This window comes from Macaca nemestrina, chromosome 10 (genome assembly GCF_043159975.1).
Source record: "Macaca nemestrina isolate mMacNem1 chromosome 10, mMacNem.hap1, whole genome shotgun sequence".
NCBI classification, from domain to species: domain Eukaryota; kingdom Metazoa; phylum Chordata; class Mammalia; order Primates; family Cercopithecidae; genus Macaca; species Macaca nemestrina.
In genome coordinates, this window is record NC_092134.1 from 58,057,762 (window position 1) to 58,081,312 (window position 23,551).

Below are 23,551 nucleotides of genomic sequence, written 5' to 3' on the forward strand. Positions count from 1 at the left end.
GTAAGGACTTTGTCTTTTTCTGTGAGGCAGAAAGCTACTTTGTTCTTTTGAGGATGGTCTTTATTGAGAATAGGACAAAGATGAAAGCAGGAAGACCTTTGAGGAGGCTGTCACAATAATCGAGGCAAAATTTGATGATGATGGCTTGGACCTAGGTGATGGTAGCTTCAGACTCGGAACGTTGTAGTGTCTCACAAAGTCATATTGTTGATAGATTCTGAAGGTAGGGCTAAGAAGATTTTTGAATGGATTAGTTGTAGACTTGAGAGAAAGGGAAGACCAAGAATGACTCTACAAGGATTAATTTCAGGACATTAAACTAGGCACAGAAAGACAAATACTCTATGTTTTCACTTATATGTGGACTCTAAAAAAGTTGAGCCCACAGAAGCAGAGAGTAGAATATTGGTTGCCAGGGACTCGGGGGGAGGGGTTGGGAAAATGGGGACTTGGTCAACGGATATGAACTTTCAGTTATACGATAAATAAATTCTGAGGAACTACTGTATTTGTGGTGATTACGGTTAATCATACTATATTTTTTTCCTAGAAATTTGATAAGAAAGCAGATTTTAAGTGTCTTAATGACACACACACACACATACGCAGACAAATACAAATGGTAACTGTGTGGTGATGAATGTATTAATTAATTTGATTGTGATAATCATTACATAATCTATCTGTATATCAAATCATCATATTGTACATACTGCATTTTTACAATTTTTATTGTCAATAAAATATTTTAAAATAAAAAAAGAATGGATCCAAGGCTTTTGGCCTAAGAGGGTTACCATTAACTAGAGGTAGGGGAAGACTGTAAAGAAGTCTGCTTTTGGGAGGTTAAATTTGAAATATTAAGTGGAAATATCAGTTTTCCTTTTGTAAAAGGTTGAAAACAAGGTGACACAAAATAAAATTATTTCGAAAGTGTTTTCAACCTGAACAAAATACAGTGCTTTGCTTATATTTGAATATATGCATTAAATTAATCTGCTTAATTTACCTATATAATGCTAACCATTTTTTGGTGCCTGTTTAAATAAATCACTATTTAGAAAGAAGTATATTAGTGGGTAAACAAATAAAATGGTAAAGTATCCTCATAAATTGAGTTTTAAATAGTAAATACCTAAGCTAGGTTCATTATTCATTTATTGAATAAATATTTATCGAGTGCTCACGTTGTATTATCCTGTTCTGCAACCAGGGATATGGCAATAAAAATGACAGACAAGGTTCCTGCTTTCATGGAACTTACATTAGGAGAGGCAAGCAATAAAGCCTAAACAAATATATAACAAAATTTTATGCAGCAATCAAAGGTCATAAAGACAGAGAGGAGTATTAGGGTAGAGTATGACCTTTCAAGGAAGATCTAAAGTAAGAATAAGCCCTGGGAGGAAGAAATCTTGAAACCTGTAAAGGTTTTGACAAGTTGCTATCTTATTGGAACCTTTTTTTTTGTTTTGCTGAGGTAGCATAAACACATCTCATAGTCAAAGAACAATTTGATGTTTATCTCTTTAGTATCCCAAATAATCTTTTACCTCGAAGGTTACACTCATCTTTTAGTATTTTATTTCTGAATTAAATTTTATAATGGAGTAGACATACCCACATTTATTAATTTTTCAAAGATTCAAATTGGGCAATAATAATTATAATAGTTGCTAACTTTTATGTAATGCCTACTGTGTCAAGTAGTTTTTATAAAGTTTTGGGCATGTATTATCTCTTAATCCTTTTTGTTTCTGGTGAAGTAGTTTCTATTATTAATTCACATTTTATCTATGAGTAAACTGAGACACAGAGAGGTCATCTAGCTGGCAACTGGAAGAGCTGGATTCAAATATAAGCAATCTGATTTTCAGAGCCTGTACTTTTAACTGCTGTACAAATAGTCACTGAGATATTCCATGGTTATCTATTCCCATATTTTGTTAAAAACAAACATTCTAAATATGTGTATGATGCTTCATTTATTTCTTTCATGCATAGTGCGTGCAACATAAAGAAGCCAACACAGATGACCTTACAACTCTGGATAGGAAAGCCCTCTTACAGCAAGGTTATGCGGACAACCCTTGCGATAAACAACAGAGGGCAAGAAAATTGGATGCAGTAAGTTGTTAGCATTTTTACTTATTTGGTGAGCCATTAATCTAATTTGATTTCTAAGATTTTAAAGACTGAATGGAATAAATAATTGCAACAATTGAATTTGGACTCAGGTGAATATTCATTAATGGAAAATTGAGTCCTCGTTTTTATAAATGATTGAATTGTGTTTGGTATTATTGTATATTATTATATATATCATATATAATATATATATTGTGTATAATATTATATATTGTGTTGGTAGAAAATTGTCTTGAGTCTTTAGGTGTTTGAAACATTTATTTTATACTGTTCAAAATGTGAGTTGGCTGCTATTTATGTTAGTGAGTTTATTTGGTGTCACCTCCTTGCCCCCGAAAAGCAGCCTGGTTATTTTTTTTGAAGTAGTGAGCTACTAACATTAGATACATTCAGGCTAGTTAAGGAAATTCCAGAAATAAGTTATTTTTCTTTTTTAGGAAAAGTGAAACAAAACTCCAGATGCTCAATATTAACTTTCAATTATGTCTTTTACAGAATCAATTAGGTTGGCAAGTATAGTTTAGCCCAGTTCTGGCACAAATAGATAATTAAAACATTTCTGTAATGTTCTGGGGTAAAGGTACCAAGCTGCTTGGAACTGGAGGTCACTGACCACCTCAGACACCCAAATGATTAATGTCTTAGGCATACTTATAACAGATTGTTGGAATGCCAGTGTGGTGGCTCACAAGTTGGGAAAAGTCTGGTTTTGATAGCATAAATAGTAACAAAGCAATATGGATATAGTTAGTTACATTACTATTATCATTGAGTGGAGATTCAACATATGTTTTATTTGGGTCACTGTCATCCAGAATCAATTATGTCTGAATTAATAGCAATATATAATCAATCTCTGGACTATGTGAACTGATTTTCTGTGGATGTCCTAAGTTGCAAATTTGTGAGTTCTTTTACTTAAACCACATGCACATTTTTTTCTTTTTGGTGCCTATTATTATTTGGGTATTTATGTTTAATAGAATGAGTATTATCAGGATTATCCTAAAAATTAAAAAATGCTACTTTTTAAGGAAAAATAGTGTTTCAAATAAGGCTTATTTTGATATATCCCTGAAGTTATATTTGAAATGGGTGTTACAATAATTAAGGCTCATTGAATATTGTTCTTGATGTAATTCAAAGCAATCTGGATGTTAATGGATTTCTTTTCCTTACAACTACATTATTAGGAGCAATGTTTCTAAATTCATTATCAAGTTTTATTTTATTTTGGTAGTACTCATTTAACTGTCTCCTCCTTCCTCTGAGGAAACGTTTACATGAGTAAGCTTTCAAGGCATCTGAAATTAGCACCAATTTGTTTTAAAAATGTAGGTGAAAACTTCTTTATTTAATTGTATACCTCTTAAGTGAAAATAGAAGCAATGAAACTACGTTTTTTGTGTCCACCTCATCCAGCTCCTTTTTCATTTTTTAGTGTTGATAGATCCTTGCATCAGTGTCACTTCTGCTTCTAATCTGCTTTATGTTTATACAGATCTCTAAATCAGTGTGCCTATGGGTTCTAACCTTTCCTACAAAGTATAAGCCACCATAAGCTTCCACACTCAAGGTGGGCTTTCTGCATGGGCTCTATGGTGTTAATTAATCTCCCCTCTTTGGCTTCTATCTGGGTTTTACATCTGTAAACACATCTGTGTTTGGCTGATGTGGATCTTTTCTGTGTATAATTTTAATGTTTTAGTCAGTGTCCACTTTATGAATCACTCTTAGATATTAAAAAATATACCTTGCTTTACTTTTAGGTTGTGCTAATTTTTAAACATTTATTTGCTGTTTTAAATTTATTACTAGATAAAAATCTTATAAAGCATCATGAGCTTAGAGAGTGACACAAGATGTATTAAATAACGTAAGCTTTATGTGGGACATATTAAATGTGTAAACTATACATTTTGAATTTCTACCAAACAAAAATACTAAATTTAGTGTAGGCTAAATAACATTTAAATAATGTTAAATAATAATAATGTTTAATAATAATTTAGGCTAAATAAAAGTGTTATTTAGCCTACATTTAAGTTTAGTTTTAACATTCTTATTAAAATTCTTATTAAATTTTGTTTTAACATTATTATTAAAACTAAATTTAAGGCTGGCCATGGTGGCTCATACCTATAATCCCAGCACTTTGAGAGGCTGAGGCTGGGGGATCACTTGAGACCGGGAGTTCGAGACCAGGCTGACCAACATGGTGAAACCCCATCTCTACTAAAAATATAAAAGTTAGCCAGCCGTGGTGGCATACACCTGTAGTCCCAGTTACTTGGGAGGCTGAGGCATGAGAATCGCTTGAATTTAGGAGGCAGAGGTTGCAGTGAGCCATGGTAGTGCCACTGCACTCCAGCTTGGGCAACATAGCAAGACCCTGTCTAAAAAAAAAAAAAAAACCCAAAAAACTAAATTTAGTGTAGGCTAAATAGCATTTAAATAATTGTGCCCAACTTTTCCAATTTTCTTGCAAGTTTTACTTTTTGTTTCTATGATATGTCTTTAGACATTCTTATTTTATATTTTGTCTCAGTTTTAAATAAAGCACTTTTTCTAAGGTTACAAAGCCTCTATCTTAATTTCATTTATTGGAATGATCAATGGGGATGACAGTAATTTACATTCTAAAAACAGAACAAGCTTTATTTTGACTTCTTAATTTTTTAACCTCTTTTATTTGCCTCTAAAGGTAAATTTTAGTCATTATAGCTGCATGACAATATAATTGGAATTGAATGATTACCAATATTTCAATTAGATATGACCTAAAAAAATCATAAAAATAGTTTCAGATGAATTGGAAAAGTGAAAAATAGTATGAAGTGGGGGACGCCCAAGATGGCCAAATAGGAACAGCTCCAGCCTCCAGCTCCCAGCACGAGTGACACAGAAGATGGGTGATTTTTGCATTTTCAACTGAGGTACCAGGTTCATCTCACTGGGGCATGTCAGACAGTCGGTGCTGGTCAGTGGGTGCAGCCCGACCAGCGAGAGCTGAAGCAGGGCAAGGCATCGCCTCACCTGGGAAGTGCAAGGGGGAAGGGAATTCCTTTTCCTAGCGAAGGGAAACTGAGACACACAACACCTGGAAAATCGGGTAACTCCCACCCTAATACTGTGCTTTACCAAGGGTCTTAGCAAAAGGCACACCAGGAGATTATATCCCATGCCTGGCCTGGAGGGTCCCATGCCCATGGAGCCTCCCTCATTGCTAGCACAGCAGTCTGAGATCTAACTGCAAGGCAGCAGCAAGGCTGGGGGAGGGGCGCCTGCCATTGCTGAGGCTTAAGTAGGTAAACAAAGCCTCTGGGAAGCTCGAACTGGGGGGAGCCCACTGCAGCTCAAGGAGGCCTGCCTGCTTCTGTAGACTCCACCTTCGGGGACAGGGCATAGCTAAACAAAAAGCAGCAGAAACCTCTGCAGATGTAAATGTTCCTGTCTGACAGCTTTGAAGAGAGCAGTGGTTCTCCCAGCATGGAGGTTGAGATCTGAGAACGGACAGACTGCCTGCTCAAGTGGGTCCCTGACCCCTGAGTAGCCTAACTGGGAGATATCCCCCACTAGGTGCAGACTGACACCTCACACCTCACACGGCTGGGTACACCTCTGAGACGAAGCTTCCAGGGCAAGAAAAGACAGCAACACTTGCTGTTTAGCAATATTCTATCTTCTGCAGCCTCCACTGCTGATACCTAGGCAAACAGGGTCTGGAGTGGACCTCAAGCAAACTCCAACAGACCTGTAGCTGAGGGTCCTGACTGTCAGAAGGAAAACTAACAAACAGAAAGGACACCCACACCAAAACCCCATCAGTATGTGACCATCATCAAAGACCAAAGGCAGATAAAACCACAAAGATGGGGAAAAAGCAGTGCAGAAAAGCTGGAAATTCAAAAAATAAGAGCGCATCTCCCCCTCCAAAGGAACACAGCTCATCGCCAGCAATGGAACAAAGCTGGATGGAGATTGACTTTGACGAGTTGAGAGAAGAAGGCTTCAGTCCATCAAACTTCTCAGAGCTAAAGGAGGAACTATGTACCCAGTGCAAAGAAACTAAAAACCTTGAAAAAAGAATGGATGAATGGATAACTAGAATAAGCAATGCAGAGAATTCCATAAATGAACTGATAGAGATGAAAACCATGACATGAGAACTATGTGACAAATGCACAAGCTTCAGTAACTTAACTTGATCAACTGGAAGAAAGAGTTCAGTGATTGAAGAGCAAATGAATGAAATGAAGTGAGAAGAGAAGTTTAGGGAAAAAAGAGTAAAAAGAAATGAACAAAGCCTTCAAAAAATATGGTATTATGTTAAAAGACCAAATCTACATCTGATTGGTGTGCCTGAAAGTGATGGGGAAAATGGAACCAAGTTGGAAAACATTCTGCAGGATATTATCCAGGAGAATTTCCCCAACCAAGCAAGGCAGGTCAACATTCAAATTCAGGAAATACAGAGAATGCCACAAAGATACTCCTCGAGAAGAGCAACTCCAAGACACATAATTGTCAGATTCACCAATGTTGAAATGAAGGAAAAAATGTTAAGGGCAGCCAGAGAGAAAGGTCGGGTTACCCACAAAGGGAAGCCCATCAGACTAACAGCAGATTTCTCGGCAGAAACTCTACAAGCCAGAAGAGAGTGGGGGCAAATATTCAACATTCTCAAAGAAAAGAATTTTCAACTGAGAATTTCATATCCAGCGAAACTAAGTTTCATTAGTGAAGGAGAAATAAAATCCTTTCAGATAAGCAAATGCTGAGAGATTTTGTCACCACCAGGCCTGCCCTACAAGAGATCCTGAAGGAAGCACTAAATATGGAAAGGAACAACCAGTACCAGCCATGGCAAAAACATGCCAAAATGTAAAGACCATCGATGCTAGGAAGAAACTGCATCAACCAATGAACAAAGTAACCAGCTAATATAATGACAGGATCAAGTTCACACATAACAATATTAACCTTAAATATAAATGGACTAAATGGTCCAATTAAAAGACACAGACTGGCGAATTGGATAAAGAGTCAAGACCCCTCAGTTTGCTGTATTCAGGAGACCCATCTCACATGTAGAGACACACATAGGCTCAAAATAAAGGGATGGAGGAAGATCTACCAAGCAAATGAAAAACAAAAAAAGGCAGGGGTTGCAATCCTAGTCTCTGATAAAATAGACTTTAAACCATCAAAGATCAAAAGAGACAAGGCCATTACATAATGGTGAAGGGATCAATTCAACAAGAAGAGTTAACTATCCTAAATATATATGCACCCAATACAGGAGCACCTAGATTCATAAAGCAAGTCCTTAGAGACTTACAAAGAGACTTAGACTCCCATACAATAATAATGGGAGACTTTAACACCCCATTGTCAACATTAGACAGATCAACAAGACAGAAACTTAACAAGGATATCCAGGAATTGAACTCACCTCTGCACCAAGCGAACCTAATAGACATCTACAGAACTCTCCACCCCAAAGCAACAGAATATACATTCTTCTCAGCACCACTTCACACTTATTCCAAAATTGACCACATAATTGGAAGTAAAGCACTCCTCAGCAAATGTACAAGAACAGAAATTATAACAAACTGTCTCTCAGACCACAGTGCAATCGAACTAGAACTCAGGACTAAGAAACTCAATCAAAACTGCTCAACTACATGGAAACTGAACAACCTGCTCCTGAATGACTACTGGGTACATAATGAAATGAGGCAGGAATAAAGATGTTCTTTGAAGCCAATAAGAACAAAGATACAACATACCAGAATCTCTGGGACACATTTAAAGCAGTGTGCAGAGGGAAATTTATAGCACTAAATGCCCACAAGAGAAAGCAGGAAAGATCTAAAATTGACACCCTAACATCACAATTAAAAGAACTGGAGAAGCAAGAGCAAACACATTCAAAAGCTAGCAGAAGGCAAGGAATAACTATGATCAGAGCAGAACTGAAGGAGATAGAGACACAAAAAACCCTCCAAAAAAATCAATGAATCCAGGAGTTGGTTTTTTAAAAAGATCAACAAAATTGATAGACCAGTAGCAAGACTAATAAAGAAGAAAAGAGAGAAGAATCAAATAGATGCAATAAAAAATGATAAAGGGATATCACCACCAACCCCACAGAAATACAAACTACCATCAGAGAATACTATAAACACCTCTATGCAAATAAAGTAGAAAATCTAGAAGAAATGGATAATTTCCTGGACACTTACACTCTCCCAAGACTAAACCAGGAAGAAGCTGAATCCCTGAATAGACCAATAGCTGGCTCTGAAATTGAGGCAATAATTAATAGCCTACCAACCAAAAAAAGTCCAGGACCAGATGGATTCACAGCTGAATTCTACCAGAGGTACAAGGAGGAGCTGGTACCATTCCTTCTGAAACTATTCCAATCAATAGAAAAAGAGGGAATCCTCCCTAACTCATTTTATGAGGCCAACATCATCCTGATACCAAAGCCTGGCAGAGACACAACAAAAAAAGAATTTTAGACCAACATCCCTAATGAACATCGATGCGAAAATCCTCAATAAAATACTGGCAAACTGAATCCAGCAGCACATCAAAAAGCATCCCTGGGATGCAAGGCTGGTTCAACATATGCAAATCAATAAACATAATCCAGCATATAAACAGAACCAGAGACAAAAACCACATGATTATCTCAATAGATGCAGAAAAGGCCTTTGACAAAATTCAACAGCCCTTCATGCTAGAAACTCTCAATAAATTCGGTATTGATGGAACGTATCTCAAAATAATAAGAACTATTTATGGCAAACCTACAGCCAATAACATATTGAATGGGAAAAAACTGGAAGCATTCTCTTTGAAAACTGGCACAAGACAGGCATGCCCTCTCTCACCCCTCCTATTCAACATAGTGTTGGAAGTTCTAGGGCAATCAGGCAAGAGAAAGAAATCAAGGGTATTCAATTAGGAAAAGAGGTGCGCGCTCGTTGACCTTTCTGACTTGACTGCAGGTTTGTGGTGGTCTGAGGCATCTGTCCTGCACCAAGATGCTTCAAAGTATTATTAAAAATGTGTGGATCCCCATGAAGCCCTACTACACCAAAGTTTACCAGGAGATTTGGATAGGAATGGGGCTGATGGGCTTCATTGTTTATAAAATCTGGGTCGCTGATAAAAGAAGTAAGGCTTTGAAAGCTTCGGCGCCTGCTCCTGGTCATCATTAACCAGATTTACTTGGAGTACATGTGAAAGAAAACATCAGTCCGCCTGTAAATTTAAGCAAGCCGTGTTAGATGGGGAGTGTGGAACATCCCAGTACACTTGTATAAGTACCATTTACTTCATGGCATGAATAAATGGATCTCTGAGATGCACTGCTAAAAAAAAAAAAAAAAAAAAAAAAAAAAAAAAAAAAAAAAAAAAAAAGGAAAAGAAGAAGTTAAATTGTCCCTGTTTGCAGATGACATGACTGTATATTTAGAAAACCCCATCATCTCAGCCCGAGATCTCCTTAAGCTGATAAGCAACTTCAGCAGTCTCAGGATACAAAATCAATGTGCAAAAATCACAAGCATTCTTATACACCAGTAACAGACAAACAGCCAAATCATGAGTGAACTCCCATTCACAATTGCTTCAAAGAGAATAAAATACCTAGGAATCCAACTTACAAGGGATTTGAAGGACCTGTTCAAGGAGAACTACAAACCACTGCTCAGTGAAATAAAAGAGGACACAAACAAATGGAAGAACATACCATGCTCATGGATAGGAAGAATCAATATCGTGAAAATGGCCATACTGCCCAAGGTAGTTTATAGATTCAATGCCATCCCCATTAAGCTACCAATGAGTTTCTTCACAGAATTGGGAAAGACTGCGTTAAAGTTCATATGGAACCAAAAAAGAGCCCACATTGCCAAGACAATCCTAAGCCAAAAGAACAAAGCTGGAGGCATCACGCTACCTGACTTCAAACTATACTACAAGGCTACAGTAACCAAAACAGCGTGGTACTGGTACCAAAACAGAGATATAGACCAATGGAACAGAACAGAGCCCTCAGAAATAATACCACACATCTACAGCCATCTGATCTTCGATAAACCTGAGAAAAACAAGAAATGGGGAAAGGATTCCCTATTTAATAAATGGTGCTGGGAAAATTGGCTAGCCATGGGTAGAAAGCTGAAACTGGATCCTTTCCTTACTCCTTATAAGAAAATTAATTCAAGATGGATTAGAGACTTAAATGTTAGACCTAAAACCATAAAAACTCTAGAAGAAAACCTAGGTAATACCATTCAGGACATAGGCATGGGCAAGGACTTCATGTCTAAAACACCAAAAGCAGTGGCAACAAAAGCCACAATTGACAAACAGTATCTAATTAAACTATAGAGCTTCTGCAAAGCAAAAGAAACTACCATCAGAGTGAACAGGCAACCCACAGAATGGGAGAAAATTTTTGCAATCTACTCATCTGACAAAGGGCTAATATCCAGAACCTACAAAGAACTCAAACAAATTTACAAGAAAAAAATCAACCTCATCAAAAAGTGGGCAAAGGATACGAACAGACACTTCTCAAAAGAAGACATTTATACAGCCAACAGACACATGACAAAATGCTCATCATCACTCGCCATCAGAGAAATGCAAATCAAAACCACAATAAGATACCATATCACACCACTTAGAATGGCAATCATTAAAAAGTCAGGAAACAACAGGTGCTGGAGAGGATGTGGAGAAATAGGAATACTTTTACACTGTTGGTGGGACTGTCAACTAGTTCAACCATTGTGAAAAACAGTGTGGCGATTCCTTAAGGATCTAGGACTAGAAATGCCATTTGACCCAGCCATCCCATTACTGGGTATATTCCCAAAGGATTATAAATCATGCTGCTATAAAGAGACATGCACACATATGTTTATTGCGGCACCATTCACAATAGCAAAGACTTGGAATCAACCCAAATGTCCATCAGTGACAGACTGGATTAAGAAAAGGTGGCACATATACACCGTGGAATAGTATGCAGCCATAAAAAAGGATGAGTTCGTGTCCTTTGTAGGGACATGGATGCAGCTGGAAACCATCATTCTCAGCAAACTATCACAAGAACAGAAAACCAAACACGGCATGTTCTCACTCATAGGTGGGAATTGAACAATGAGATCACTTGGACACAGGAAGGGGAACATCACACACTAGGGCCTATTGTGGGGAGGGAGGAGGGGGGAGGGGGGAGGGGTAGCATTAGGAGATATACCTAATGTAGATGATGAGTTAATGGGTGCAGCACACCAACATGGCACATGTATACATATGTAATAAGCCTGCACGTTGTGCACAGGTACCCTAGAACTTAAAGTATAATTTTAAAAAAGTGAAAAAAAATAGTATGAAGAAAGCTTAATCAAACTAGTAATTGAGAAAAGTTTATTAAATATTATTGATGCATTATATGCAGAGAAAATATTATACTTTTGATGAGGAGAGTTTTTGTTTTGTTTTTCCTTGTTTTAGATTTTTGATGAAAGGTCAAACAATTCAAACTCAGTTTTGCCTTCTTTTGCTGTGAATAGTGTTAGACTAAGCTTACTTTGTGTCAGTGTTGGTAGTCTTCTTGGAGCGGTTTAACATGCCTTTTGCAGGACATCTCTTGAGGGGAGGAATAGAATGGAAGGATGCCATAGTCTCTTTCTCCTTTAGTCTGCCCCGTAAAATGCAAAGGCAGCTCATGAAAATTCTGATAATTTTTACTGAAATGTAAGTGCATTATTTCTTAGAAAATAAATGATATTTGTAGATTAAATGACTGAAATTTAAATTTAGTAATGATGGAAAGTAATCTATAATCTATAATAGTAATCTGTTTCCATCTATATGTAAGATGGAAATCAGAGATATTTAATTTATGTTTTAGAACTTTTGTGTTAAATATTGTATGGTTCTACTTTATCGATGGGGAAATTGTCTTTATTTAATCTTCCCAGGAAATTGTGGCTGCAGAGAAGAAGAAACAGATTGTTGCAGAGCAAGTCATGATAGACCACTTATCTAGGTGAGAATTAGCAACTCACAATAGAAATCAATTCAGAAAATTTTCATTAAATTTCTTTTCATGCCTGACACTCATATCCTTGGTCAATTAAAGGTTAGCTAACTCAGAGGTTCCCAGACTTTCTTTGTTCACTGCACTGTTAGTGTTTTAGTAATTTTTTCACAGCACTCTTAGACCAATAGAAATACCTAACAGTTCTATTTGTTAAGTATTTTTCTCTAAACAACTTAATAAGTATTTATTTGCTAACAACTAATGACCATTTAAAAAATAATACACATAAATTGAAAGAAGATATCCTTACTTTATTCTTACCAAGGATCTGTATGCATCTTATGGGCACTGCACAGTCTCTCAAATCCTAGAATCATTTACAATGCTGCCACTTCCACTTTATATTCCATATTGATTTTTCACCTGATATTTGCTTTTTATCATAGCAACTATAGAAAACTCAGCTCTGCAAAGATGTAACATCGTGGAAGCAGTATAGTGTGCTGTCTTGTTGAAGCTGTGAGCTACCCTGAGGTTGAACTGGTAGTTTACCTGGTGTGTAAGTGATGTCAAGTATCACTGAGTTTCCCTCAAAAATTAAAAATATTCCATAGTACCCCTGTGAGTTCACTGTGTTACCTCAGGGTTCCTTGGTGCAGTTCGAGAACTGTGAGACTGTTAAGAATTTTAAAACTCGTTAGAAAACTAAAATTTTAACATATGCATTGCTGAATTGCATGATAATATGGAAATATGGTAGAATTTCTGAAGAGGTTGGAATTATCTACTTCAAGTAAAAAGTAAGACTTAGCTTTGAAAAAACTGTTTAGTTACATGGCAGAAGGAATGAATGACAGAAAGAATGATGCATGCTTCTACATTCACGTTTTTCAGTGAATTCTTTGAAATACCTAGAGTCTCCCTTGTCCCTCCTTCCATTGTCTCATGAACTTAGTGTTTTCACCTCCACCATGCCTCCAACAACTTTTTTCCAGAAGTAGTGAGATCCATATTGCTAGACTAACGGTTTCTCAGTTCTCATTTACTTGGCCCATCTGCAGCAGCTGTCTCATTTGAAACCTGATTTTCTTTGAGGCAGGTTTTTTGTTTTGTTTTTTTTCTGCATGGCTTCCCGCACGCGACACTTGACTGTTCTCCTACCTTTCTCCCCTTCTCAGAATCTCTTGTGGTTCTTCTTCATCTTCCCAGTCTTTAAACGTGGGTGTGCCCAAGAGCTCAGTTCTTGGACCTCTTTTGTATTTGCTTTTTAAGTGATCTCATCCAATAGCATGCCTTTAAAAACCACCTATATTCTGATACTTCTCTAAGATTTCAATTTAACTTTCTCCAATCTGGGTGTCTGAAGCTTTACTGCCCTCTCTTCCACCATGACCAAATCTTTAACTTTCCTCCATGGCAAGTCAATTCTTCTTGTTACTAAGACCTAAAATCCTAGTGATGCCTTTGACCCCTCTTTCTCTCAAATACCATATCTAGCTTGCCAACAAACACTCTCAGTCCTACCATCAACATAGATTTACTCCCTCTGCTGCCACCATCCTATTCAAACTTATTTTGTGTCCCCTGGATTATTTCAGGGACTACTTAAATGGCCTCATTGTTTCTGCATTTGCCGCTTACTGGTTTATTTTCAACCCAGTACCCCATAGTTAATCTATTAAAAGGTAAGCCAGATAAAACCCTCCAGGAATTTCTCATTTCAATCACAGTGAAAGCTACAAGGCTCATGTATTAATTATGTGTTGCAACAAAAATCACTAGCTTAAAAGAACAGTAATTTTTGCTCATGTGTCTTTAGGTTATCTATCAAGGCTAGGCTTGGCTGGAAGGTCCTTACTTTTTGTTTTGCCCAGTTGTATATGAGCAAAAATGGTCTTAGGTTTGATCTTAGGCCTTAAATGATCTCATGTGTTTCCATTTGCCCTTTAGTGCTTCTGCCACTTTTGAGAGAAGAACACTGCTTGGCTAGTCTGGTAGTCTCAAGAAAAAGGTCCTTCTAGAAATGCCACTGAGCTACTTAGCTGAGACCATCCTAGATAAACAGATTTCCAACCAACCCGCATTTGTATGAGTTAGTTCAGTTGAGATTAGCAGAGTCATATAGCTGTGTGTAACTGACCAAAGCAAGTCAAAAGCTCAAGGTCAAGGGGTAAGAAAGTACACACCACCTGTAATGAGGCCATAGCAAGGATATGGATCAGGATTACTAAAAAATTTGGGCCAATAACACAATCTATCCAAGCCCACCATTAGACCTTGGACCTTGGACTTTTCTCCCTCTTTCCTACTCTCCTCTAGCCATTTGACTTCTCCCTGTTCTGGAACATACCAGGTTCCATTCCTGTGTTAGGTACTTTGCATTTATTTTCCCCTCTTCTTGGAATGCCTTTTCCCCAGAAATTTGTATGTCTGCTTACTCATTTTAGCTCCTGTCTTTACTTAGAAGTCACCTTGGTGAGGCCTACCTTGGCTTTACTATAAATAAACCATAAATAAATTTAAATAAATAAATTGACCATAAATAAATTTATGATCCCTTGCTCAAAATTTCACATCTTCTTACCATTTCATTTTTTCCTCCATAGGGACATGTAATTCATGTTGTATTTTCTCTGTTTATCATGTTAATTATCTTTCGGCCTCTTCAGAATGTGAGCTTCATGAGGGCAGAGCACTTTGGAAGTTTTGCTCACTATTACACTCCCATTGGCTAGTGTAGTAGCTGTATAGTAAAACTTGTTGAATAGGCAAATGAATGAATGAACTGGAAAAGAGGACTTAAATAGAGTCAGCAGAATTTGGTTTTAGGTTTAGCTATGTGACTAATTCGCTGTTTGAGCTTTCATATTTTCCTTCTGTATGTCTTGATTTTTGCTTCTGCCAAATTAACATTAAGATTTCTTATAACTCTAACATTCCGTGTATGTATATTTAACACAGAACTGATAAATAAAGTGTGAGAATAGAATAGGTGCCACTTTTTATAAATGCCAGCCTTTTTCATTTGGGAAATTTAAAAAATATCTTAATGCTCAATTTAAAAAGAGGATTTAGTTCCTAACTTGGCACACAAATGAACAGAATCTACAGTATATGGTAGACATGACTAAAGCTTTTCCTGAATGTTCCAGCAATGGAAATAACTCAATAAATTCGTAAGTTCTATCTTTGTATTGCTGTTTCATTTTCATAGTTTTGAAGGTTCATGATACCCTTTAAAAAATGTCTGCTCATTTATTCTTTTATCCAGTTATTCATCAAATTTATTCAGACTTAGGGTTTTTCCAGGCAAGTAGAAAAAACCAGAGAGGGCAAGATTGTGGAAAAATCCAGAGAGGGCAAGATTGTTAAAAGGTGGGTACAGGATTCTCTTTTGATGAATCATGGAACCCAACCTGCTAAGGAGGAAAGTAAGTGTTACTGGATAGTGCCATGTAGTTCCAGGCTCTTGGTGTCCTGAACAAAGAATTGGACGAGACGCACAGAGATAGCGAAGCAAAGCAGCAGAAGTGTATTAAGCGCAGTATTACACTCTCGGAGTGGGAGAATGGACTGAGTTCTGTGAGATAAATCAACCTTAGTTTGGTCCTTTGGGTCCTTTTACGTGTTTTGTTTTATTCTCTTCCCAAGGATGCCTAGTCTCTAGCCAGTGTCTGCCTTTTGATTAATAGATGTTGCTGAGTTAATTTGGGCCTTGTGTGCTTGTGTGTCATCTCCATCCCATCATTTTAAGTACATGTATGATATGCAGTCCATATGCATGAAACTTAAGTAGCTAATTACCATTTTGGGTCATTTTAAGGATACTTCATTTTAATGAGCATGCCCCTCTCTGGGGAGCTGCCCCTGACAGGTTTGGTCCGAACCTAGCTGGCCATGGGGGCTCCTTACTCACTTTTTTTTTTTTTTTTTTTTGAGACTGAGTCTCGCTCTGTCACCCAGGCTGGAGTGCAGTGGTGCGATCTCGGCTCACTGCAAGCTCCTTACTCACTTTTTTATCTCACTTTTGTTTTGGCTGCTGAACCTCTGCTTCTTATCTCGCTTCTTGCTCAGTCACCCCTTCACCTTCTTTCTGCTCTCATGCTTTTACTTATTCTGCTCTTTATCCAACTTTTAATTCCTTTTGCTATTTTCCTGCATCATTTCCCCTGTTTTCCTGTCTCATAAGGATATGAGGATAACCTATTATTCTTACCCTTAAAATAATATTAATAACAACAATAACAAATCAAAACTATTACCAGTGGTGGGTGTCCAGGTTCTTTGCACCTTGAACAAAGAATTGGACAAAACATAAAAGCAAAGCAAGGAAAGGATGATGCAACAAAAGCAGAGATTTATTGAAAATCAAAATATACTCCACAGGGTGGGAGCAGCCTGAGCAAGTGGCTCAAGGACCTGATTGCAGAATTTTCTGGGGCTTAAATACCCTCTAGAGGTTTCCTATTGGTTACTTGGTGTACATGTAAATGTATGTAATGACAAATACATACATTTCTTTTTACTTTGTCTATTTACATACTTTGTCTACTTTGTCTATGTAAATGAAGAAGTGGCCTGCAATCAGTCTAATTGGTTGTGGAAAGTGACCAATTGGAAGCTGAAGCGAAGTTACAAAATTACACCCTATGCAAACATCTGATTGGTCATGGGAAGTCACCAGTCAGAGGCTGAAGTGAGTTACAAAGTTATCCTCCTATTGAAATTTAGACTTGGCCGACAACCATCGTGACTGGTCATGGGAGGGGACCAATCAGAGGTATTTTCAATTTTTCATCTGCCACACAGAAAAGGGGGGTGGTTGCAAAGGAAGTAGCCTCTGGCCCTTTTGTTACTTGAGTATGGAAAGTTGGGGTTTTCCTTTTGATTTAGTTCTAGGAAGTCAGGGTGAATGGACCTTAGGTTTCCTGCCTCCAGACCCTATTCTCCTGCCTTAAAAACACAATGACACCTATGTTCCTTATATTATTAATTGAATCTCATTTCACATTGTTCAGTTACTATGGATCTTTCTACTTGATGACCTCAAATCCAATTAGTTTTCTAGTTCTGTTGATGTTTCTTGAATTTATTCTTTCTACTATGTCTATTTATTTACTTTTTATTATTTTTTTGTTTGTGTTCTTTTGTATTTATGTATTTTATAGTTTTGGGGTACATGAGATAATTTAACAATATAATTTATAAAGATCAAGTCAGTGTACTTGGGATAACCATAACCTTAAATATTTGTCTTTTCTGTATGTTAGAAACATTTTAATTATTATCTTCTAGCTACTTTAAAATGTACTACATATTATTGTAATTATAGTCACCCTACTGTTCTATGGAACACTGGATCTTTTTTCCTCGATCAAACTGTGTGTTTACTGCCACCTTAGTGTAGACCCTTACTATCACTTTTCAAAACCATTGCAATGCCACCTGATGGGCTATCATGCCTCTATATTTATCCATATTCAGTAAAATATGCAGTAAAAGGGAAATTAGGAGGCAAAGCCTCAACTGTTGAGTGCTTTTATAATACTTAGTGGATTATAGGTACTCTCCTAAACAATATGTACATGTTAACTAATTTATTTAATCTTCACATCACTTCTGTGTGGGAGATACCATTATTCTTTCTTTTATTAATGAGAAAACTTTGGCCCAGAGCAAATTGACCAGATAAGGCTACACGGCTAATTATTGCGGTAGGCAAGGATTGAATCCAGGCAGTCTAGTTGCAGAGTCTGTACTCTCATCCATTACACTGTGTACAGTCCTCAGGTGTGTCCTCACTGTGCTGTCTGCTGTGGCTGTACACATACTGTTCCTCTGCTTGTGGTACCCTTACTCCTTCTCCTCTGAGTGCTAACTTGTACTCACTTTTTTTGGATTGTATCACAAGAATCTTTAATGTTTACTTTAACATGAACTCATGGTGGGGTTGAAAATGTGTTTAGTAAAGTGTGCCAAGTGCCCACATTGAGACCAGCTCCATTCAAATCAGTTCACTCTGCGAGGATGTTTCCTGTGCCCAGCAAGGTCGTGAAGAGAGGGGCCTTGACTTTTCTCTTTGTTAGGTCAGCTTTGCTGGTGAGTTCTTCCAAACTTGCCAGGAGCAGCCTACCCCAGTACACATTATCAGTCCCATGTAAAAGAATACGATGGAAACTTTCTCAATATATTTCATCAGTTTAGCACGTCTCTGGTACAAAAATCCAAGAAAGGCAGCACAAAAGCAAAAGTGCCAACCACACTTACTTATAAACAAACATGCATATGTCCCAAACACTACACAGTAGTACCCAAATGACAACATTGCATTAAAAGGTATAAAAGCACTGTACTGTAAAGTTACACGTGAATACTGCACTGTAAATCCTGAATACTCTAGTGACCCACCCCCACCGCTTCCACAGGCCTGGCGAGGGTCAGAAACCATTCATCTGCCTCCAGACCTTGCTAGTCCTGGGAGACACTGTTACAGGAGCAGTAGGCAGTGGGATTAGTCTCCTGCAGAGCTCTGGCCTCCTCCATACCTTCCCAGTATCCGGAAGGCTTGGGGGTCTTTCTTAAAGATCATGGCCAGGAACTCCATGATTTGCTAGTTGGTAATTTCGCGGCCGGCCCGGGAGCCCCAGAAGAACTCATACACCGGCTGCTGCACGTATGGGCCGTGCCAGTACTTAAGGTAATTCTGCTGGACAAACTCCTTGGTGATGAGGTTCCGTACGTCCCGAAGGTGGAAAGTGGAGTGCTTTTTCCAGGGCCGCAGCCCCAGGACGCGCAGCACGTTCCAGACGGCGCTCTTTCTGGCGCTGCAGCCTTTCAAGTAGATGAGGCTCAGGATCGTGAGAAGGCCTCTCAGGACCATGCTGTTGCTCAGAGCCACCCTGTCCAGCTCCTCGGGCTCCAGCGCTTTGACCAGCTCAGACTCCATGGTGTGGAGGCTGGACAGCCTCTGGTGCAGCCTGGTCAGCTTCCATGGTGCATTCGGAACACCTGGGCGAGAATGAGGCCGGTGAGCCTGAAGTTGCCCCTCCATCACTAATTGTAGCTGCCGATGACATCCTTCCATGTCTGGAAACCAAATGATGATCTTCTGGTCCTTGACCCGCACGTACCACATGAGCTCGTGCGCCTTCAGCAGCTGTGCTGGGCCAGACTGGGCCGTGCTAGGGGCCTGGTGGGCGCCGCCCTTCTCCGCAGCCTGCTGCAGAGCCTTCCGGTCGCTTGTGGTCTGGGGCAGTGGTCGGGTCTCGAGGAGGGCTCTGCGGCTCTGGGGCTCTGCCAGGGTCGCAAACGGAGGAACGCCTACCGAAACCCCAGGGTTGCTATGCACCGCGGAGCTGGAGGCCTCGGCTGCAAAGTTGGGGTCGCTCAGATCCTTCCTTTGTTCCCACCGGTCTGCTCCCTCTGACAAGAGCCTCTGCGTCCAGGAGCACTTTGAGTCTGCCCTCCCTCCGCGGACTCCTGGAGAGGAAGTCTTGTACTCTCACCTTTTAAGAATCAGTGCAACTATCTCCTCTTCTAGGATGCCTTTCATAAACTCTTCTCTATGCCTTCTAGGAATTAAGTTATTCTCTTCTATGTTTGTTCGTTGAATTTCTGTTGTGGTATTTATGACTTTGTATTCTTATTTTACTTTACCTGTGTTCTCTCCTACCCACCTCCCACACAATCAGAAACCAGCATTGTGTCTGCTTGTTTCAAGATAGTAAAATAAATACTTGGAGCTCTTAGCTCCCTCCGAAATTTCAATTCAGTTTTAGATAATACTTCTGGAAAAAGAGGAATATTCACTTTCTTATGGAAAATATTTTTAAATACATTTAATAAAAATATTATTCTGACAGCGCTGTAAATTTGCATTTGGTATATGAACTTTTAGAACTGCTTAAAAATATGTGAATTTTAAAGTAATGCATGATCATATTTAATTGTCGGACTTTTTATTTTCCTGTATAGGGCTGTAATCAGTGATCCAGAACAAAATGTAGCCATTGAGCAAAAAGAAAGTGATCATATCCTTCCAGATTCAAAGATGACACCTCTTCGATTTAGAAAAAGAACACTACATGAAACAAAGTAAGAAGATTTTAATTACATAAAATGAAGATGCACTATGTTCTAAAAGTATTTTTAAAATGTACTTCTGTGTCTAGCTGGAGCTTCTGTGTTCGTTTCACTTTTTTCTATATAAAGAAAAGTGGAATTTTTTTAGTTCAGCTCCCAATTCTGCTACTTTATGATATTAGGGGCAATACCTTATTTTACTCTCTTTGCCCTCCAGATTTTTAATTTGTAATTTAGGGGGAAAAAAAGCCACAACCTTTGGAGATAATGGATGTGAAAATGTATCATATAGTTACCAAGATATTTTACGTGTGTTATATATAATGGCTAAATCTCATTGGCATGTTAAAAATTGGTATTGATTATACTTTTTTTTTTTTTTTTTGCATTTTACGTTGTAGCTTTTTCAACCTTAGAATTGGTATGATCTTTTACAATCCTCTGATGCTGTCCACTTAAATTCTTCAACAGTTTCACTGACATCTAACCTCAGCTTTAGTAGACATAAAAAAATCTACCAGTACCCACAGTAACTTTTTTATATTTTCAGAGTACTGTAATTGTTAGTATTTTCATATCTTTTTTTAATCGTTTTGTCTCATTCTTATTTTCTGAAAGCCCTTGCTTTCATCCATTCAAATATTTAGAAGCATCATGTGTTAGTTTCCTATTGCTGCTGTAACAATTACCATGAGCTTAGTATTCTAAAACACAGATTTATTCTTTAATTGTTCTGGAGTTCAGATGCCTAAAATCATGGGATTGATAGGGCTACATTCCTTCTAGAGGTTTTAGGGGTGAAGCTGTTTTCTTGCCTTTTGCAGCTTCTAGAAGCTGCCTTCATTCCTTGGCTCATGGCCCTTTCCTCCATCTTCAAAGTCTGCAATAGCTGGTTTCATGCTGCGTCACTCTGTCACTCTTTTTCTATAGATACATTTCTCTCTACATTCCTCCAATAAGGACATGGATGAGTGCATTGAATCTTCCTGGATAATGCCAATAGTCTCTCCATTTTAATGTTCTTAATTTATCACATATGCCACATCCCTTCTATCATATAATGTATTCCCATGTTCCAAGGATTAGGATGTAGACATGTTGGGCCAGAGGAGGTCATCATTTATGTACCACACATCTAAACTTTCCTTTTTAAAAGTAAACTTCCATTGAAATAAAACGTACATTCACAGTGCACACATTTTAGGTGCACAACATAGGAGTTATCAAAAACAGAACAACACTCATATACCAAATGCCCAGATCAAGAAACAGACAATTGCCAGTACCACAGAACCTCCCCTTATGCTGCCTCCCAGGTACTATTCATTTCCCCTGCTATACCGGGTTAATCTCTCTATCTTAGTATCATAGATTAGAACTGCCTGGTTATGAAATTTGTGGAAATGAAATTACAAGAAATCTAGACTCTGTGTCCAGCTTATTTTTTTCTCTCTAATGGCACTTATTTATTTAGTTGTATATAAGATGTATAACATGATATTTTGATATACATAGTGAAATGTGTTTGGCTTCTTTTACCCAACATTATGTTTGTTAGTTTTATCCATGGTGTTATTTGTAGTTGTCTTTTTTTAATCTCATCGTTGTATGGTATTTCATTGTACCACATGCCACAACCTATCTATTCAGAGGTTGATAGATATTTGGCTGTTTATGAATAGTGCTGCTATGAACTTCCTTGCTCATGCCTTTTGGTAAACATATGTACTCATTTCTGCTGAGTATATACTTAGAAGTAGAATTGTTGGACCATTTAGTATCCATATGTTCAGCTTTAAAAGATGCAGCCAAATAGCTTTCCCAACTGGTTGCTGAAATTTACACTCCCACCAGTAGCAGTATGAGTGTTCTTGTTGCACCATATCTTTGCCAGAGCTTGGTATTGTCTGCCTTTTTTTATTTGAGTTCTTCTTATGGATGTGTATTAGTGATTTTAATTTGCATTTCACTGGAGACTAATGTAGTTGGGTACTTTTCCATATGTATATAGGCCATCTAGATATTCTCATACAAAATTTCCATTCAAGCCTGTTGAGTTGTCTGTCTTTTTAGTATTTATTTGTGGATCTTATTTACATGTTTTAGAAATGAATCCTTTTTCAACTATATTTGTCACACATATCTTGTCCTACTCTGTAGTTACCTTTTCATTCTCTTGATAGTATCTGTCTTAAAAACTAAAGTTAGAAATAGGAGTTCCTAATTTTAACATAGGCCAGTTTTCCTCTTTCCCTATATTGTTAATGTCCTTTGTATATTCCTTAAAAATAATCTCTGCCTACCACTAAATCATTTTCCTTCTGACTTGTAATGCCACATGTCATATGTCAAGTTGTTATATGCATGATTATGACATGACATGTTATGTGCATGTCTAATGCATGGTTGGTTTCTAGACTTTTTCTTCAGTATTATCTGTTTCCCTGCGTCAATATTATCCTAATTAGTATTGTGTTGTATTAGAGTAAATACCTGCAACTTGTTTCAAACTAATCTAGTTCCATGAGAAATCCTGTTGTGGTATCAATTAGAATTAATGAATTTGTAGCTTTCACTCCTCTTACCCCCATTTATTCTTCCCAGAGGAGGAGAGAGTTCTGCTTCATAAATTTAGAAGCAGGAATTGGCGTGGGTAGTGCAGCCCTTCCTCTCCCCTTTGTTTGGGAGGCAGCAGCCTGCAGAAGCACACATTCTGCCCTGTGCATTGTTTTAGACGGTCCCTCCCCAGTGGAAATGAGTGGGTTAGTCTGTTTAATTATAGTGGTAAGGACTAGCTTGTGGTTGCTTGCATACCTAAGCTGTGGTTTCTAATAGCTTTACCAATACTAAAATTCGTACTTTAATCTTCAATATTTCTGATTCTTCTTTATGTATTGGTAAGGAACTTGGGTTCCTAAAAGGAATTGGGCACCTAAAACCCAACACGGCACTTTGCATTTTATAGTGTAAATACATATTTACTTTTATCTTTTCGAGAAGACTACAGGGTCCTTGAAGCTGCTACTTCCATTTGTCACTGTTAAAGTGAGTTCTGTTTACTATTGAAAAGCAATATAATGTAATGGTTAAGAGCAAAGTTTTTTCTAGCTCTGCCATTTACTAATCATATGGCCTTGAGCAATTTACTCATCGGTCTCTGTTTCTATAAAATTTATTTGAAAAATGGGAATAATAACACTTAACCTCAGAGTTATTGTAAGTAGTAAATAAACCAATACA

At 37.8% G+C, this 23,551-nt stretch overlaps 1 protein-coding gene and 2 pseudogenes across 8 annotated transcripts in view; 2 read left to right on the plus strand and 1 right to left on the minus strand.

Annotated features, from left to right (window-relative positions):
* The window catches only part of LOC105473344 (calcyphosine 2), a 64,443-nt gene that overhangs the window by 15,286 nt on the left and 25,606 nt on the right, over nucleotides 1–23,551 (plus strand). For all 7 annotated transcript variants that reach the window (XM_071071405.1, XM_071071408.1, XM_011727124.2 and 4 more), the window contains 3 exons: nucleotides 2,005–2,127; nucleotides 12,168–12,235; nucleotides 20,204–20,323. In XM_071071405.1, the coding sequence (XP_070927506.1) occupies nucleotides 2,005–2,127; nucleotides 12,168–12,235; nucleotides 20,204–20,323 (311 nt within the window). The remainder of the gene's footprint in view (nucleotides 1–2,004; nucleotides 2,128–12,167; nucleotides 12,236–20,203; nucleotides 20,324–23,551) is intronic.
* On the plus strand, nucleotides 9,000–9,561 carry LOC139356699 (ATP synthase subunit ATP5MJ, mitochondrial pseudogene; annotated as a pseudogene). The gene has a single exon (XR_011609026.1). The product of XR_011609026.1 is annotated as an ATP synthase subunit ATP5MJ, mitochondrial pseudogene (transcript).
* LOC139356792 (necdin-like) lies at nucleotides 18,698–19,930 on the minus strand (annotated as a pseudogene).